Consider the following 21140-nt stretch of genomic DNA (forward strand, 5'->3'; position numbering starts at 1 on the left):
AGGACTAACTGACCCTCCTGCTAGATAGGGGTCCAGCTAGGTACCTAGTGGAGGACTAACTGACCCTCCTGCTAGATAGGGGGTCCAGCTAGGTACCTAGTGGAGGACTAACTGACCCTCCTGCTAGATAGGGGTCCAGCTAGGTACCTAGTGGAGGACTAACTGACCCTCCTGCTAGATAGGGGGTCAGCTAGGTACCTAGTGGAGGACTAACTGACCCTCCTGCTAGATAGGGGTCCAGCTAGGTACCTAGTGGAGGACTAACTGATCCTCCTGCTAGATAGGGGTCCAGCTAGGTACCTAGTGGAGGACTAACCTGACCCTCCTGCTAGATAGGGGTCCAGCTAGGTACCTAGTGGAGGACCAACTGACCCTCCTGCTAGATAGGTCCAGCTAGGTACCTAGTGGGAAGACTAACTGACCCTCCTGCTAGATAGGGGGTCCAGCTAGGTACCTAGTGGAGACTAATTGACCCTCCTGCTAGATAGGGGTCCAGCTAGGTACCTAGTGGAGGACTAACTGACCCTCCTGCTAGATAGGGGGTCCAGCTAGGTACCTAGTGGAGGACTAACTGACCCTCCTGCTAGATAGGGGTCCAGCTAGGTACCTAGTGGAGGACTAACTGACCCTCCTGCTAGATAGGGGGTCCAGCTAGGTACCTAGTGGAGGACTAACTGATCCTCCTGCTAGAGTCCACACCTCCAGGAGGCTGCAGAAGGAGAGGAGGCTGTGTGGCTGGACCTTTGGTTGGTTTATTGCTATTATAGTGGTCATGTTTGATTGACATTTTCTGTAAATTTTTGGGAGCCTGAATTAAAGCAACAGACAACAAGACCACGTTGAACCACCCTGCCTGTCTATTCTGCCTGGTCTCCCCACACCCAGGGGTTGGGTCACAACTGTAGATCTGAAGCCGTGACCAAAGACAGGGGTCCAGCTCCCCAAGAAGGTTGATCATCCTGGAACACCTGACTCAGTTCCTTTTCTCAACACCATGTCGATGATGTAACGTGCCTTATCTGCCCTGCTTCACTTTCTCCTTTGCTGACTCCCATTTCCTCCTGGTTGGTGACTGTGTGTTTGCAGGAGTCCGTCCAGCAGACCTTCCAGGACAGGTCCTGACACTGCGTTTCACAAACTCTGTCAGTACAGAACGCAGCTGCTGCTCTGTAGAACCAGTCAGACTGCTCTCAGCCGGACGCCCTGCCCCCAACACAGCACCTAGAGAGGCGGGTTACAAAATAACTACATTTGTTCATTCACATTTCAGACATTTAGAAACAGACTTCTTTCAGAGTGACCTACAGTAAAAGTCTTCATTGTATTATTAATCTTTGCTATTAAGAACACATTCTGTAACAATAACAATACCTGCATCCAATAAACCACATCACACCACTACTGTTTCATTCATATTTAGAGTCAGTTTTCACAACGGTAGAAAAACAGGCCAGGGCATTCAGAGCCAGGCTAATCTACCTCTCACGTCCCCTGGGAGGAGATGTATTGGGGCATTCAGAACCAGGCTAATCTACATCAAGTCCTGGAGGAGATGTCATGTCAGACCAGGCTAATCTACATCACGTCCTGGAGGAGATGTCATTCAGAACCCAGGCTAATCTGCATCCGTCCTGGAGGAGATGTCATTGGGGCATTCAGAACCAGGCTAATCTGCATCGGGTCCTGAGGAGATGTCATTCAGAACCAGGCTAATCTACATCACGTCCTGGAGGAGATGTGTGGGCATTCAGAACCAGGCTAATCTACATCAAATCCCTGGAGGAGATGTCATTAGCATTCAGAACCAGGCTAATCTACATCAAGTCCTGGAGGAGATGTCATTCAGAACCAGGCTAATCTAGGCATCAAGTCCTGGAGGAGATGTCATTGGGCATTCAGAACCAGGCTAATCTACATCAAGTCCTGGAGGAGATGTCATTCAGAACCAGGCTAATCTACATCACGTCCCGGGAGGAGATGTCATTCAGAACCAGGCTAATCTACATCACGTCCTGGAGGAGATGTCATTGGGGTTCAGAACCAGGCTGATCTACATCAAGTCCTGGAGAGATGTCATTCAGAACCAGGCTAATCTACATCACGTCCTGGAGGAGATGTCATTCAGAACCAGGCTGATCTACATCAAATCCTGGAGGAGATGTCATTGGGCATTCAGAACCAGGCTAATCTACATCAAGTCCTGGAGGAGATGTCAGTTCAGAACCAGGCTAATCTACATCAAGTCCTGGAGGAGATGTCATTGGGGCATTCAGAACCAGGCTAATCTACATCACGTCCTGGAGGAGATGTCATTCAGAACCAAGCTAATCTACATCAAGTCCTGGAGGAGATGTCAGCATTCAGAACCAGGCTAATCTACATCAAGTCCTGGAGGAGATGTCATTCAGACCAGGCTAATCTACATCAAGTCCTGGAGGGAGATGTCATTCAGAACCAGGCTAATCTACATCACGTCCTGGAGGAGATGTCATTCAGAACCAGGCTAATCTACATCACGTCCTGGAGGAGATGTCATTGGGGCAATTCAGAACCAGGCTAATCTACATCAAGTCCTGGAGGAGATGTCATTCAGAACCAGGCTAATCTACATCACGTCCTGGAGAGATGTCATTCAGAACCAGGCTAATCTACATCAAATCCTGGAGGAGATGTCATTGGGGCATTCAGAACCAGGCTAATCTACATCAAGTCCTGGAGGAGATGTCATTCAGAACCAGGCTAATCTACATCAAGTCCTGGAGGAGATGTCATTGGGGGCATTCAGAACCAGGCTAATCTACATCACGTCCTGGAGGAGATGTCATTCAGAACCAGGCTAATCTACATCAAGTCCTGGAGGAGATGTCATTGGGGCATTCAGAACCAGGCTAATCTACATCAAGTCCTGGAGGAGATGTCATTCAGAACCAGGCTAATCTACATCAAGTCCTGGAGGAGATGTCATTCCAGAATCAGGCTAATCTACATCACGTCCTGGAGGAGATGTCATTCAGAACCAGGCTAATCTACATCAAGTCCTGGAGGAGATGTCATTCAGAACCAGGCTAATCTACATCAAGTCCTGGAGGAGATGTGCATTCAGAACCAGGCTAATCTACATCAAGTCCTGGAGGAGATGTCATTCAGAACCAGGCTAATCACATCAAGTCCTGGAGGAGATGTCATTGATCTTGAAGACAGCCTTTTTATAATCAGGACTAGTCCAACAGTAAACCATGTCGACTGGCCCTCAAGCCATTGGTTTGTACCTCTCATGTTTACTTACTAGTTGAATGGGTTTCAGGGATGTATTCATCTGAAAGAAAACAAAAAGAGGTTATAATCACTAAATAGCATCTGTCAGAAAATAACAGAGTTATGATTGACATATTCTCCTACCTGTTGGTACCATATCTCTCCATACTGTCCTCTCATCATCCCCGATTAACTCCATCTCAATGTCAACCCCTGTGTTTCTCATAACCATCTTACAACAGCTTGGTGTGGTGTCTGCAGGTAACAGCTGAATCTTCTGTAGAAGGTCATATGGTGCAACGATTGAGACAACAGACAGAGAGAGAGAAAGAAATAGAATGATATTCCAGTTATTAATATATAATATGACAGATTCATGTCCTCAGCCTGCTAAAACTGCACCTCTGGATTGATGGAGGAGGAATGGGGATTCTTGACTGCAAACCAACTGTTCAGCTTTAAGGACCCGTTTGGACTTGACAGCACCAATTCTGAATATCCTTGGGACACCTGATGTTTCTCCCGGTCCCGAACAGCCTACAAAATGAGCAGTGTAGTAGTCAGTCTGAACAATGTAGTCTAATAATTCACACAACATGCAGCTCACTGAGCAATCCTTTTTTGTCAACATCAAAAAAATGTGTACACTATTTTTTATTTATTTTACCCTTATTTTACCAGGTAATTGACTGAGAAGAGAGTCTATTTTACAGCAACGACCTCGGGAAGTGTTACAGGGGAAAGGGGATGAATGAGCCAATTGGAAGCTGGGGATGATTAGGTGGCCGTGATGGTATGAGGGCCAGATAGTAATTTAGCTAGGACACCGGGGAACACCCCTACTCTTATGATAAGTGCCATGGGATCTTTAGTGTTCACAGAGAGTCAGGAAACATGTTTAACGTCCCATGCGAAAGACAGCACACTACTCAGGGCAATGTCCCCTTCACTGCCCCGGGGCATTGGGTTCTCCTTCGAACAGAGAGAAGAGTGCCGTCTACTGGCTCTTCAAATGAATGAAACAGAAATAGATTTCTCACAGAGCTGCATGTTGTCTTTGTAATCTATAGATTTTCAACAAACTATCAGCTTTCCTTTAGTAAGTTTCAACATACTGGTGTCACTTCAATGATGGTGCCTCACCTCTTTCTGACTGGAGTTTCTGAGGAGCATGTACAGCCGTGAAATTACTGTTGCCTTTTTTACTGCCATATAGAGGACCACGTCACAGTGGACAGCTACGTTCCAAAAAAATATATAGCTCAGTATAACAGCGATAGCTGAGAACTTGGGATGGAGAATCTTAGCATGGAATCTGGTGACCTCATGCACTTCCTCAACAGACACTCCATGTTCCTCTACATGAAGAATCTTCATCTCATTCCTCAGGGAATGGTTGGTCCCTGAACAACACAATAAAAAGGAGACAGAAAGACAAATATTGTATTATTCAAACAACTAAAACACAAAGAATATGCGGTACCAGATCACAGTAAACTCAAATTCCCAGAATATTCATTCATTCATTCAGGAATTGAAACTCAGTTACATGGAAATGTCTTTCTGAATACTATGTGAATATGCTTTTACCTAAACAGACAAAGTGTGGCAGATGAACTTCCTCCAGTTCACCTAACTCCATAGTGATGTCCAGCAATGGACCACCTTGTCCGTACTGCATGTCTTTCAGAAGTTGACTGTAGGGTTCCCAGTTCCTGAAGTGATACTTCAGAATGACATCTCTCTCACACACCCAGCGGAGCCCAGACACTGTGCACTCATAACGCCCTTTGGGTGTCCTGTGCCTGAGGGCAACAACAATATTTGGTAGAGAGGGTCAATCGTCAAATGGAGAGGTTGGATTAGAAGCCTATTCCCAAAGGTAACGGGGAAATACACTAGCAAGTGGAATGAAATGTTAAAAGTAGTTATTTTACCTGAACATTGTCACTTCCTGGACAGTGGAAGTCAACGGTTCAATCTGAAGCCAGTGTGTGGAGTACTGAACAAGGACAAGCATGTCAGTTATACATATGGGGCCAGTTTCCTGGACACAGATTGAGTCTAGTGCTGGACTTAAAGCATGATCAATGGAAGTTTCAATAGAAAGTTTTTTAAGGTCCAAGATTAGGCTTAATCTTTGTCCGGGAAACTGGCCCATTAAATGAACAAAGTAATTTATCTAATGTATTTATTCAATGTTACATGGAATGCTGGTGATTGATCCAATTAAACTGTCTAATGACAAAATATGACAGAAGTTAAAATCCTGTATTCCTACAAGCAGAACACAGGACTGTCTATATCCCAGTATGAATGGTTGGTCAGTACACACCTGGCTTTCAGACTGTGTTTATATTACTAAAGCAGAACACAGGACTGTCTATATCCCAGTATGAATGGTTGGTCAGTACACACCTGGCTTTCAGACTGTGTTTATATTACTAAAGCAGAACACAGGACTGTCTATATCCCAGTATGAATGGTTGGTCAGTACACACCTGGCTTTCAGACTGTGCCTGACTCCTGAAGGTATGTAAAAGTGAGAATTGACATTATGACTAACCTCAACATGGTCACAAGTCTTACAGCTCTGAGGAATCCCTGAAGTCAAAAATAGTTGTTATTTAATGGACAATCTCATGTAATAACTAATTAATCATTATTAAATAGACTTGTAATACAAATCTATATAAGTGAGCAACAGTCTCATTAGTGTTATATTAATGAATGTTTGTGGAAGCAGGAAACAACATGGTTCTGGTCCATGTTTTGGAGATGTTGGGGGCCTGATTTCTGGTAGATCCCAGGATGAGAGCTTAAAGGTAGAGTGAGCTAAATGATGTTGTACGAGCAACACCGCAGATATTGTGATGAGCAAGATGCCTGACTTCTCTCTCACACAGTAACTGCCCATGTGCACGGGTTCTCTTCACTCTTACAGCGTGGTAGCCACGGGACCAAAACAGAGGAGTTTAGCATCGCGCTCCAACGCCCTTAGTTGTTGTAGAAGTTTACCCACTATGCTGTTTTACTTTGTGCATCTACATCATATTGCTGACTCTACCTTTAAGTTTGTTTTGACCAAATAGATCATGATTGTGTTCCTTGCCTGGGACTCAAGTATAATGAACGCTTTAAAAGTATTTTGATTGAAAAACAATTAAATCAGTTAACGCTCACATTTCTCAGGTCCAGGCTTGATACAACACTCTCCACCATGGTCTCTGCTGTTGGGAAAGCAGAAGGATAGACTGTGATTAAACTAAATACAACTTATAAAGGCTTTATATAGCATACATACATTCTTCATAAGCAATACAAAAGGGTGTATAAAGGGTGACAGAACCACTCCCTATGTAGGGTGCATTGCCAAATGTGACATAACACTATGTCAACTTCCATGAAGTCAATACTGATGGTGACATTACAGGTGACATTGCTTATCTTGATGAAAGCCCCTAGAGACGTGAAGTCACCAGGTATAATTTTAACAGGTTCTGATGCCCTCTTGTGGTTAGAGTGAAACTGACACTACAGTGAGACATAGGAGAGGAAACATCTGTACATCCAACAGAACACATTAAAAACACACCACCACCACTAATCTAACTGTCTGTAGGTCCAACAGAACACATTAAAACACACCACTACTACTAATCTAACTGTCTGTAGGTCCAACAGAACACATTGAAACACACCACTACTACTAATCTAACTGTCTGTAGGTCCAACAGAACACATTAAAACACACCACCACTACTAATCTAACTGTCTGTAGGTCCAACAGAACACATTAAAACACACCACTACTACTAATCTAACTGTCTGTAGGTCCAACAGAACACATTAAAACACACCACTACTACTAATCTAACTGTCTGTAGGTCCAACAGAACACATTAAAACACACCACTACTAATCTAACTGTCTGTAGGTCCAACAGAACACATTAAAAACACACCACTACTACTAATCTAACTGTCTGTAGGTCCAACAGAACACATTAAAAACACACCACCACCACTAATCGAACTGTATGTAGGTCCAACAGAACACATTAAAACACACCACTACTACTAATCTAACTGTCTGTAGGTCCAACAGAACACATTAAAACACACCACTACTACTAATCTAACTGTCTGTAGGTCCAACAGAACACATTAAAAACACCACTACTACTAATCTAACTGTCTGTAGGTCCAACAGAACACATTAAAACACACCACTACTACTAATCTAACTGTCTGTAGGTCCAACAGAACACATTAAAACACACCACTACTACTAATCTAACTGTCTGTAGGTCCAACAGAACACATTAAAACACACCACTACTACTAATCTAACTGTCTGTAGGTCCAACAGAACACATTAAAACACACCACTACTACTAATCTAACTGTCTGTAGGTCCAACAGAACACATTAAAACACACCACTACTACTAATCTAACTGTCTGTAGGTCCAACAGAACACATTAAAACACACCACCACTACTAATCTAACTGTCTGTAGGTCCAACAGAACACATTAAAACACACCACTACTACTAATCTAACTGTCTGTAGGTCCAACAGAACACATTAAAACACACCACCACCACTAATCTAACTGTCTGTAGGTCCAACAGAACACATTAAAACACACCACTACTACTAATCTAACTGTCTGTAGGTCCAACAGAACACATTAAAACACACCAATACTAATCTAATTGTAGGAATGATTCCAGAGGAAAACACATGATAAAACATTGCTATGACTCACCTTTGAATGTGTTGGTCATCTATCTGACACAGGGTCACTGAGGAGGAGGAAACCACAAACCTAAACCCAGGATAGAGGGGTTCAGTGAATGTGGTGTGTTCTGTGTAAAGGTGTGTCAGTGTACCAGAGGAGGACACACTATAGAAGGACAAAGTACCAGCTGGCCAGTCCAGATACACTCCAACTCTGTTAGAAACAGGACCAGGGATGGATCTGCTGACTCCAGCATGGTAAAACTGGTACAAGTCATATCCACTGTCATAGCATAATAAACACCAGGACTTCCTACTGTATCCAATCCAACTGTCCTTCTCCTTTCCCATCCTCTGCATTCCTTTGTACACCACACCAATGTAAGCCCCGTCACCATCCTTCTCCACCTCCCAGTAATAACGAGATCCAGATAAGCCTTCTCTGCAGAGAACTTGGTAATGATGGTCAAATCTGTCTGGATGGTCTTCATAATGCTGCTTCTCCTCCACCTGTGTCACCTTCCTGTTCCTCTCAGACAGTATCAGGTTTGGGTTTGCTGTATTTGGGTCCAGGGTGAGATGACAGGCATCTGTAGACAAAAGGAGAGTTTAATCAAACCACATCTTCATATAAAATGTAGTTTTTGTAGGTACAGAACAAGTATTGATTAGTTACTATGTTACTGTAGTTCTGAATATGTAGTTAATTAGGATTGAAGAGACTTACATTTCCTCAGCCCTGGTTTCACCCTGAACTCTCCACCATGATCCACACTGTAGGAGAAACAGGTTATTGACTGACAAAGACCTAATACAGCAGTCAACATTTAAACCATATTGTTGTGTTCTGGTGCACTATCCAAGTTCATTACTAGAGACATACAGGTATTCTATCCTACCTACTGCATTCAGAACAGAGTACAATTCATTACTAGAGAAATACAGAGTATTCTACCCTACCTACTGCATACAGAACAGAGTACAATTCATTACTAGAGACATACAGGTATTCTATCCTACCTACTGCATACAGAACAGAGTACAATTCCAAAAGGATATCAGAGATGCAGAAGAAGAGTATTCATGTGGTGATGATGTATGCTGTGTTGGAGTGCTAAGCCTGCTGGGTAAACGTCCCCTGTATTCTACCATCATGTCCTCATGTTACTGAACCTACTACACTACATAGGACACAACCACTGCTCACACTATTAGGACATCTATTCTGACTTACTTCAGCTTCATCAGTTTATCTGTGGGATCCACCAGAGCAGCTGAAAGCAGTCCCCCTGCAGAGTCTCCTGGGTGATTGTAGCTCAGGTCCAGCTCTTTCAGGTGGGAGGGGTTTGACGTCAGAGCTGAAGACAGAGCAGCACAGCCCTCCTCTGTGACCAGACAGCCAGACAGCCTACAGAGAGACACAACAGCTGTCTAGGTTGGTGGACTGGTGTCAATCATCTTGTAGGACACCCATATATTTGTCCATGACACAAACATTGTCATGAAACATCAGATGTTCAGAGTATTTGTTTTACTAAGCTCAGTACCGACCTGAATGAAACAGCTGTACATACCCCAGTGTGTGTAGTTTACAGTCTGGATCCTCCAGTCCAGCAGAGGGCAGTGTAACTCAGCTCAGTACCGACCTGACTGAAACAGCTGTACTTACCCCAGTGTGTGTAGTTTACAGTCTGGATCCTCCAGTCCTGCAGAGGGCAGTGTAACTCAGCTCAGTACCGACCTGACTGAAACAGCTGTACTTACCCCCAGTGTGTGTAGTTTACAGTCTGGATCCTCCAGTCCAGCAGACAGCAGTGTAACTCCTGAGTCCTGCAGGTCATTGTCTCTCAGCTCCAGTTGTTTCAGTTGTGAGTTGGGTGAACTCAGGACTGAGGCCAGATCTGAACAGCAACCCTCTGTCAGACCACACTGACCTAGACTAGAGGACAGAAGAGCACATGATTAACAAATGTTTAAAACATCCACATAATAACTCATACTGAAGAAAGTTAACTCACACTAGTGTCTGTATGTTGCAGAGTGGACTGGTTAGTCCAACACAGAGCAGCTTCACTCCTCTGTCTCCCAGGTCATTGTAGCTGAGGTCCAGTTCTCTCAGGGGGGAGTTTGGTGTCTGCAGAGCTGAAGCCAGAGTCTCACAGGATTCATATGTGAGTTTACAGCCAGACAGTCTGGAGAGAGGAGATATGTTGATACACTTAAATATGCAAAGCTTTAAGAATAATGAGATGCATTAAGATAATAACAGAAGGACACATGATTAACCAATGTTAAAAACATACTAACTCACTCAAGATATTTACCTTAGTTTTATATATGTTATGTATGTTTCTGGATATGTCCCAAAAATGTTAAAATAATGTTAAAAACATACACATACTAACTATACTGAACAGAAATATAAACCCAACATGTAAAGTGTAGGTCCCACGTTTCATGAGCTGAAATAAAAGATCCCAGATATGTTCCATACGCACAAAAGCTTATTTCTCTCAAATGTTGTGCATAAATTTGTTTAGATCCCTGTTAGTGAGCATTTCTCCTTTGTTAAGATAATCCATTTTGTTAAGATAATCCATTCACCTGACAGGTGTGGTATATCAAGAAGCTGATTAAACAGCATGATCATTACACAGGTGCACCTTGTGCTGGGGACAATAAAAGGCCACTCTGAAATGTGCAGTTTTGTCACACAACACAATGCCACAGATGTGTCAAGTTTTGAGGGAGCGTGCAATTGGCATGCTGACTGCAGGAATGTCCACCAGAGCTGTTGCTAGAGAATCTTATGTTAATTTATCTTCCATAAACCGCCTCCAACATCGTTTTAGAGAATTTGGCAGTACATCCAACCGGCCTCACAACCGCAGATATAGTGATATACTGATAAATATGCAAAGCTTTAAGAATAATGAGATGCATTAAGACAATAACAGAAGGACACATGATTAACCAATGTTAAAAACATACTAACTCACTCAAGTCATTTAACCTTAGTTTGATATATTTATCACATTTGATGTATGTTCCTGCATATTTACCAAGACGTTCAAATAATGTTTAAAACATACACATAATAACTCATACTGAAGATAGTTAACTCACACTAGTGTCTGTATGTTGCAGAGTGGACTGGTTAGTCCAACACAGAGCAGCTCCACTCCTCTGTCTCCCAGGTCATTGTAGCTGAGGTCCAGTTCTCTCAGGGGGAGTTTGGTGTCTGCAGAGCTGAAGCCAGAGTCTCACAGGATTTATATGTTAGTTTACAGTGATCCAGTCTGGAGAGAGGAGATCATCTGTTAGATATACAAATCCTTCAGAATAATGATAATGTATACATCAACTCAATAGCAGAACTTACAGTGCTCTCTTGCAGGTTTTCACTACCGGCAGCAACCTCTGATAACCTGTCTCTGATGTGGTGTATGTCTTCAGGTCAAACTCCTCCAGCACCTCCTCTGACATCAGTAACAGGTAGGCCAGGGCTGAACATTGGTCAGGTTTTAGTCTTGTTACTGAAAGAGTTCCTGATCGCAGGGAGGTTTGCATGTCTTCAACTAGAGAGTTGGCACCAAGTTCATTCAGACAGTGGAACAAGTTGATGATCCTTTCTGGTGAGGATTCCCTTTTGATCTTGTCTGAAAGGTACCTGACTGTTCTCTCGACTGTTTCCGCATTGCTCTGTGTTGTACTTCCTGTCTGTGTCAGAAGGCCTCGTAACAGATTCTGATTGGACTCCAGTGAGAGGCCCAGAAGGAAGCGGAGGAACAGGTCCAGGTGTCCATTCTCACTCTTCAAGGCCTGGTCCACTGCTCTCCTGTGTAAGTCATACAACGGGTCTGACTTCATGTCTCTGTACTGTTGTGTGATGACATTTTGGAGTAGGGTTGGAGTGGTTGCTTCATCAGAGTCATCGTCAGAGGAATAATCATCACTGACTGAAAACGCTTCATCATCATCATCATCGTAGTCATCATAACCACTAGTGACTGCTTCATGGGGGAAAACATTTTCCTTCTTGTCCAGACATGATTCTAAAGCATGCACTGCTGCTAGAAACTCCTGAATGCTCAGATGCACAAAGCTGTAGACCTTCTCTTGGTTCAGCCCAGATTCTTCTTTAAAGATCTCTGTACACAATGCTGAGTACTCTGATGCCTCTGTGACATCAAGGCCACACTCTCTCAGGTCCTCCTCATAGAAGATCAGGTTGCCCTTCTGCAGCTGTTGGAAAGCCAGCTCTGCCAGTTTCAGGATCATCTCTTTGTCTGACTGAGACAGTTCCTTTGGGTTTGTCTCTGTGGCTTTGTTGTACTTCTTGTTCTTCACAATTATTTGGATGCGCGTGAAGTGTGTGAACATCTGGGTCAGAGTTTTGGGGACTTCATCCTTCTCTGCCTCTTTCAGCATCATCTCAAGGACAGTGGCTGATATCCAACAGAAGACTGGCATGTGGCACATGATGTGGAGGCTCCTTGATGTCTTCATGTGTTTGATGATTTCATTGGCCAGATTCTGATCTGTGATTTTCTTCCTGAAGTACTCCTCCTTCTGTGGATCATTGAACCCTCGTACCTCTGTCACCTGGTCAACACATTCAGGTGGGATCTGATTGGCTGCTGCAGGCCGTGAGGTTATCCAGAGGAGAGCAGAGGGAAGCAGATTCCCCTTGATGAGGTTTGTCAGCAGCACGTCCACTGAGGTTGGCTTCGTGACATCACAGCACCTCTCATTGTTTTTGAAGTCTAGAGGAAGTCGACACTCATCCAGACCATCAAAAATGAAAACAGTTTTGGTTTCACCATCTTCAATGCTGTCAATCTCTTTCAGCTCTGAGAAGTAGTGGGAAAGAAGTTGCATCAGACTGTATTGGTCCTTTTTCAGGTTCAGATCACGGAAAGGAAGAGGAAACATGAAATGAACGTCCTGATTTGCTTTTCCCTCTGCCCAGTCAAGGATGACCTTCTGCACAGAGACTGTTTTTCCAATGCCAGCGATTCCTTTTGTCAGCACAGTTCTGATAGGTTTGTCTTGTCCAGGTAAAGGCTTGAAGATGTCGTTGCATTTGATTGGTGTCTCTTGTGTGGTTTGTTTCTTGGATGCCATCTCTATCTGTCTCACCTCATGTTCATAATTGACCCCTCCACTTCCACCCTCTGTGATGTAGAGCTCTGTGTAGACGTCCTTTAACAGACTTTGGTTTCCATGGTGTCCAATTCCTTCAGATATGTGTTGATACTTGTGTTTCAGTTTAGCCTTAATGTCTTGTTGGACTGTCAGAAGAGTTTGACCTGTAGGGAAAACAATGAGATTGATATTAATACCATAACACTAGAAGATTAACTTTTGAAAGTTCAAACTGATCAACATGATCTAATATTAAAGCAGTAATTTGATCAATAGAGAAAGATGTAAGGTGTGGACGGGAGGGCTGTTGTAACTCCCAGTCTTACTCCTCATACCCAGAGGGTTGTGTGTGAACATTACAGCACCCTGGCTGACAATCCCCTCCATCGTCTCAACTGAATCCTGAACGTTTTCATAGTCCAACTGGTAGTCAGAGCTTTTCATCTGTTGTTCAGACATTTTGCCACGTCTCAGAGGTTCCCGGCTGGGTGTAGGTGACTCTGCTCTGGGCTTCTGGACACTTTCAACAAAACAGGGAGAGACAGATCACTTCATCAATAGTGCATCAATATCACATCAACAACTGCATAGCTGAACTCAAGTCCTGATGTTTCTTTGAAATGAGGGGCTGCTGTTCTGAAGCCTTTTCCAGATTGCAAAAAATCTGAAGCATGTACGGGATTCTCTACTTTACACACAGTCTCTACTCTACTCATTCACTGTATGGGATTCTCTACTTTACACACAGTCTCTACTCTACTCATTCACTATGGGATTCTCTACTTTACACACAGTCTCTACTCTACTCATTCACTATGGGATTCTCTACTTTACACACAGTCTCTGTTCTACTCATTCACTGTATGGGATTCTCAACTTTACAAACAGTCTCTACTCTACTCATTCACTATGGGATTCTCTACTTTACACACAGTCTCTACTCTACTCATTCACTATGGGATTCTCTACTTTACACACAGTCTCTACTCTACTCATTCACTATGGGATTCTCTACTTTACACAGTCTCTACTCTACTCATTCACTATGGGATTCTCTACTTTACACACAGTCTCTACTCTACTCATTCACTATGGGATTCTCTACTTTACACAGTCTCTACTCTACTCATTCACTATGGGATTCTCTACTTTACACACAGTCTCTACTCTACTCATTCACTGCCCAGAGAACAGACTACTCTGGCCATTTCAGTGATGAATGGAGAATGGTGCTTGTTTAATAAAGCTACATCAATCAATGTCTGCAAGATCACATCCTGATAGTATTCTACAGAACCCAATATAATAGCATAGTATAAAGTTACTGGAAGACAAAAAAACACCACATTTCTTATGAGATGTTAAGATGTCTGTGCGAATGGTCAAATTTCTCTCTCATGTGGCCAAAACCCAACAGAGTGCCACTAGGCAAAATATGTGCTGTGATTGAAACAAAACACAGGTATGCTGCAGTTTGTTAACATCATCTGCTCTACAATTCGCTCACTGTACTTCATTCAAAACACAAAACAGCACTGTACAAAACTCAACTGATTGAGATGAAATGGTTGACTTGCAAGAATTTCCAAGACCGGCCTGATTGAAACAGCAAATTTGTCAGTAAACTTTCCAAATGTCGACAAAACAAAATACGCGGTGGGATCTTTTTGTGTTTGTAAAATTAATTATGCGAGAAATGGCGGTGGAAACGCATTTATCCGCAAATATTGATATAATAACCATCATATGGAAGTAAAGTTGGAGTCACGAGATGACATGATGTGTGGTCCTCCCACTACGACTCAGGAAAGCATGCAGTTTATTAGGCTACAGATGAAATAAGTTCTGATGAACTTCACAGGGTGGTGAAAGGGCCCGGTGACAAGCTTGATGCTCCTTTCAATAAATATCCAGGGTCTTATTCTGGTGGGTTCTGTCATCATTACAATCCAGATGATGATCTATGGGGTTATAATGATGACAGAACCCTGCCAGTTTGTATTTTGAATTTCATGGTCGCACATTGAGATTCATGGTTGCAAGTACGGTTCCTCTTCAAGCTTCTTCCTGAGATTTGATTGATGGAACAATCTGGCCAATGGTTGCAACAATAGGCAGCTGTGGTTTTGGCTGATTGGTCAGGAGTAAAAAGGTCATGCCCCCAAAGCTGCTGAAACCATTTTTTTTCACATGCAAATCTCTTTCTACAACAGGGGGCGGAAGGGCGGAGGAAGAGGGCGGTTACCTTCTTTTGAAGCTACAGTTTGCAATTTATTTCTGTATGTTTAAAAAATATATATACACTGCTCAAAAAAATAAAGGGAACACTAAAATAACACATCCTAGATCTGAATGAATGAAATAATCTTATTAAATACTTTTTTCTTTACATAGTTGAATGTGCTGACAACAAAATCACACAAAAATTATCAATGGAAATCAAATTTATCAACCCATGGAGGTCTGGATTTGGAGTCACCCTCAAAATTAAAGTGGAAAACCACACTACAGGCTGATCCAACTTTGATGTAATGTCCTTAAAACAAGTCAAAATGAGGATCAGTAGTGTGTGTGGCCTCCACGTGCCTGTATGACCTCCCTACAAAGCCTGGGCATGCTCCTGATGAGGTGGCGGATGGTCTCCTGAGGGATCTCCTCCCAGACCTGGACTAAAGCATCCGCCAACTCCTGGACAGTCTGTGGTGCAACGTGGCGTTGGTGGATGGAACGAGACATGATGTCCCAGATGTGCTCAATTGGATTCAGGTCTGGGAACGGGCGGGCCAGTCCATAGCATCAATGCCTTCCTCTTGCAGGAACTGCTGACACACTCCAGCCACATGAGGTCTAGCATTGTCTTGCATTAGGAGGAACCCAGGGCCAACCGCACCAGCATATGTCTCACAAGGGGTCTGAGGATCTCATCTCTGTACCTAATGGCAGTCAGGCTACCTCTGGCGAGCACATGGAGGGCTGTGCGGCCCCCCAAAGAAATGCCACCCCACACCATGACTGACCCACCGCCAAACCGGTCATGCTGGAGGATGTTGCAGGCAGCAGAACATTCTCCACGGTGTCTCCAGACTCTGTCACGTCTGTCACATGCTCAGTGTGAACCTGCTTTCATCTGTGAAGAGCACAGGGCGCCAGTGGTGAATTTGCCAATCTTGGTGTTCTCTGGCAAATGCCAAACGTCCTGCACTGTGTTGGGCTGTAAGCACAACCCCCACCTGTGGACGTCAGGCCCTCATACCACCCTCATGGAGTCTGTTTCTGACCGTTTGAGCAGACATATGCACATTTGTGGCCTGCTGGAGGTCATTTTGCAGGGCTCTGGCAGTGCTCCTCCTGCTCCTCCTTGCACAAAGGCGGAGGTAGCGGTCCTGCTGCTGGGTTGTTGCCCTCCTACGGCCTCCTCCACGTCTCCTGATGTACTGGCCTGTCTCCTGGTAGCGCCTCCATGCTCTGGACACTACGCTGACAGACACAGCAAACCTTCTTGCCACAGCTCGCATTGATGTGCCATCCTGGATGAGCTGCACTACCTGAGCCACTTGTGTGGGTTGTAGACTCCGTCTCATGCTACCACTAGAGTGAAAGCACCGCCAGCACTCAAAAGTGACCAAAACATCAGCCAGGAAGCATAGGAACTGAGAAGTGGTCTGTGGTCACCACCTGCAAAACCAGTCCTTTATTGTGGGTGTCTTGCTAATTGCCTATAATTTCCACCTGTTGTCTATTCCATTTGCACAACAGCATGTGAAATGTATTGTCAATCAGTGTTGCTTCCTAAGTGGACAGTTTGATTTCACAGAAGTGTGATTGACTTGGAGTTACATTGTGTTGTTTAAGTGTTCCCTTTATTTTTTTGAGCAGTGTATTACAAATTTTTTCTCCCCAATTTGGTAGTTACAGTCTTGTCCCATCGCTGCAACTCGGGAGAGGCGAAGGTTGAGGGCTGTGCGTCCTCCGAAACACAACCCAGCCGCACTGCTTCTTGACACAATGCCCTCTTAACCTGGAAGCCAGCTGGGTTAAGCGTACACCTGGCGACCGTGTCAGCGTGCATTGCGCCCGGCCCGCCACAGGAGTCGCTAGTGCGCGATGGGACAAGAACATCCCTGCTGGCCAAACCCACCCCTAACCTGGACGACACTGGGCCAATTGTGCGCCACCCCATGGGTCTCCCGGTCGTAGCCGGCTGCAACAGAGCCTGGACTCAAACCAGGATCTCTAGTGGCACAGCTAGCACTACGATGCAGAGCCTTAGACCACTGCGCCACTCGGGAGGCCCCCTGGTCAAAGGATTTTTGGAAACACTTCTCTTAAATCAGTTGTACATCTTTAAAATTACTTTATTTACAATTGATCTCTTACCTCTTAGAACTGGTGTCTTGAGTCAGACTCTTTTTAGAGGCAGTGGCCCCCTCCTCTCTCTCAGAATACTTCCTCTTAGTGGCAGTGCCTCTCTCCTCTCTCTCCCCAGACAGACTCATTTTAGAGGCAGTGGTCCCCTCCTCTCTCTCCCCAGAGAGACTCATTTTAGAGGCAGTGGTCCCCTCCTCTCTCTCCCCAGAGAGACTCATTTTAGAGGCAGTGGTCTCCTCTTCTCTCTCCCCAGACAGACTCATTTTAGAGACAGTGGTCCCCTCCTCTCTCTCCCCAGACAGACTCATTTTAGAGGCAGTGGTCTCCTCTTCTCTCTCCCCAGAGAGACTCATTTTAGAGGCAGTGGTCCCCTCCTCTCTCTCCCCCAGAGAGACTCGTTTTAGAGGCAGTGGTCCCCTCCTCTCTCTCCCCAGACAGACTCATTTTAGAGGCAGTGGTCCCCTCCTCTCTCTCCCCAGAGAGACTCATTTTAGAGGCAGTGGTCCCCTCCTCTCTCTCCCCCAGAGAGACTCATTTTAGAGGCAGTGGTCCCCTCCTCTCTCTCCCCAGAGAGACTCATTTTAGAGGCAGTGGTCTCCTCCTCTCTCTCCCCAGAGAGACTCATTTTAGAGGCAGTGGTCCCCTCCTCTCTCTCCCCAGAGAGACTCATTTTAGAGGCAGTGGTCCCCTCCTCTCTCTCCCCCAGAGACTCATTTTAGAGGCAGTGGTCCCCTCCTCTCTCTCCCCAGAGAGACTCATTTTAGAGGCAGTGGTCCCCTCCTCTCTCTCCCCAGAGAGACTCATTTTAGAGACACAGCTCACTCAGCTACAATAAGAAATAACAGAACAGTCAATATTTCTGAACATTGTTGAAGTAGCATTAATAATGACAATACTTTTACAGAGTTCACACAACAACGTCACCTGCTAAATGAAATTACCTCGATAACAGCACGTCAGTTAAATATAACAACCAGAACCGTTATTTTTTTTGTTCACTCTTCAGACCAAAATTAAGTTCTGAACCGGTTCAAATCCCAAAAAAGTAACGGTTTGTATTGTTCATTTCTGTTCCTTTTTTAAACCTCTGAAATCTCTCTATTAATTATTTATACGGTGGACCGGCTTCTGTAAAGGAACTTTTAATGTCTTTGAACTTCAGAGAGTTGGCTTACCTAATGTTCGACCAGCGCTAGCTAGCTAGCTAGTTAGTTAGCAAGCTTGTGTGTGCAGAGCGACACCAGAATAAAATAAAATAAAAGTCTTACCTTTTTGTAGTTAATAAATCTAATGTGAAACTTAATAACCATAGTATCCTTAACTAGCATTGAAAAAGGGAATCCGTTTTCCCGTAATGAATTCTCTCTCCCTAATTTCTGAATCACGCTACAGTAGACTATGCACACTGGCAAAGATTTTCAGCTGGCAGGCAGACACTGGAATACGTTTCTGAGTGACAGAGTGAAGGCTTTGCATAGGCGCTTTTGTTGCGTTTTATGTGTGACTGGAATAATAACTGCCTGGATTCTGTTCCTCAAATCTTGTATTATTCCAACCTTTGATGGTAACAACAACACTATTTTATAAAAAGCAATATATTCATATGGTTTTTGAACACTATAATTTGTTTACAAGCACAACTGATAATAACTACCTTCTGATAGAAGAATTAGGTAATGACTAATTATTACACTCCACTGAATAATAAGACTAATCTAATAATGTGTTAAGCTTAGTTAGAAGAAAAACCAGGGCTTTGGATCTATGCAAGCGGAAAGCAACTGTGAAACCGATAACAGGAAACAGGATGTGAAACTAGACACTGAGAAGCATGTCCCCGCCTGTATACGATGCATATCTGCCCAGCAACAGAGTATTTTTGCCTTCGGAAACCAGTACAGGAAGAAACAACTAGGTTGCTGTGCAGAGCTTACAGAGAAATGTGACAGTTGCCAAAATATGGGCTAGGAGCTTTCTCATTGGCCCACTTAGGGGCATAGTAGAGGTATAAAAAACGTTGTGCATTGTGTGATTTTCAGAGCGCTCTCAATGAATACACCTACTGACCATTGAAATAAGGGGTCTTTGTTTAATTTATTTAAACTAGAGATGTACACCTCTGGGAATTATTCAAAGATTTAAGAAGTGTTTGATTTCAACCATAAAGATAACAAAATTCTCCTGACACCTTCCCACTTGGTTATGAACACAGCATGATGTCCGATGTCCACTAGATGCATATGAGGTTTTGTTTTGCCGGATGTCAGCATTTTCCATACATGACGCACGTGTGCTTTGTTTTTAAACTCGCTAAAAGCTAAAAGCTAGTTGGAGTCTGTGTGTGTACTTCCGTTTGTACCACCCAACGTAGCGTTACAGAACGCACCACAGCCTAGTGGGGCATCCCCAACGTAGCGTTACAGAACGCACCACAGCCTAGTGGGGCATCCCCAACGTAGCGTTACAGAACGCACCACAGCCTAGTGGGGCATCCCCAACGTAGCGTTACAGAACGCACCACAGCCTAGTGGGGCATCCCCAACGTAGCGTTACAGAACGCACCACAGCCTAGTGGGGCATCCCCAACGTAGCGTTACAGAACGCACCACAGCCTAGTGGGGCATCCCCAACGTAGCGTTACAGAACGCACCACAGCCTAGTGGGGCATCCCCAACGTAGCGTTACAGAACGCACCACAGCCTAGTGGGGCATCCCCAACGTAGCGTTACAGAATGCAAAGAGTTTGATCCATCTGGTGGACATGAGGCGTGAGGCAAGTACGTTTGATTGTGGCTGAGCTGGGTCGTTTTCATTAGTGCACACTGTAGAAAACCGTGGCAAAACATTTTGCAACAAAAACTAGAGTTTCTATTAGACAAATTCAGGTAGGTCCCTCTCCGTTTTGGTCCGTTTACTGAAAAGGCAGACACCCACTGCTTGAGTTCACTTGAGGTACGGTCAGATTATCTCAACCTGTACACTGGCTGGCGGGGTTTTCATCAAGACAAATGGTGTGTGCTGATGTAACAGTTCTGCTTCCGTCCCTCTCCGAGCCTCTACCTGGGCTCGAACCAGGGACCCTCTGCACACAATGACAACAGTCACCCTCGAAGCATCGTTACCCATCGCTCCACAAAAGCCGCGGCCCTTGCAGAGCAAAGGGAAACAACTACTTCAAGGTCTCAGAGCGAGTGACGTTACCGATTGAAAGCAGAGGAGGAGCAGCCACTATAGTACCTGGTCAATATAATGGATAATCTGAGAGCAGCCACTATAGTACCTGGTCAATATAATGGATAATCTGATAGAGCAGCCACTATAGTACCTGGTCAATATAATGGATAATCTGATAGAGCAGCCACTATAGTACCTGGTCAATATAATGGATAATCTGATAGAGCAGCCACTATAGTACCTGGTCAATATAATGGATAATCTGATAGAGCAGCCACTATAGTACCTGGCCAATATAATGGATAATCTGATAGAGCAGCCACTATAGTACCTGACCAATATAATGGATAATCTGATAGAGCAGCCACTATAGTACCTGGTCAATATAATGGATAATCTGATAGAGCAGCCACTATAGTACCTGGTCAATATAATGGATAATCTGATAGA

At 44.2% G+C, this 21140-nt stretch overlaps 1 protein-coding gene across 1 annotated transcript; it reads right to left on the minus strand.

Moving 5' to 3' along the window:
• Positions 1-1103: 1103 nt before the first annotated feature.
• On the minus strand, positions 1104-17676 carry LOC121579376 (NACHT, LRR and PYD domains-containing protein 3-like; the record flags this gene model as incomplete). Its single annotated transcript, XM_045218181.1, has 18 exons — positions 17526-17676; positions 13475-13668; positions 11383-13312; positions 11233-11299; positions 11127-11164; positions 9765-9939; positions 9235-9407; positions 8728-8774; positions 8029-8590; positions 6439-6485; positions 5822-5859; positions 5193-5257; positions 4846-5060; positions 4399-4658; positions 3658-3792; positions 3400-3532; positions 3287-3316; positions 1104-1221 (listed from the first exon to the last, which is right to left on the minus strand). Coding segments are annotated over exons 1-18 (4346 nt in total), but the record flags the coding sequence as incomplete, so codon positions are not given.
• Positions 17677-21140: the final 3464 nt, after the last annotated feature.

Source organism: Coregonus clupeaformis, unplaced genomic scaffold (genome assembly GCF_020615455.1).
Source record: "Coregonus clupeaformis isolate EN_2021a unplaced genomic scaffold, ASM2061545v1 scaf1420, whole genome shotgun sequence".
Classification (NCBI taxonomy): Eukaryota; Metazoa; Chordata; class Actinopteri; order Salmoniformes; family Salmonidae; genus Coregonus; species Coregonus clupeaformis.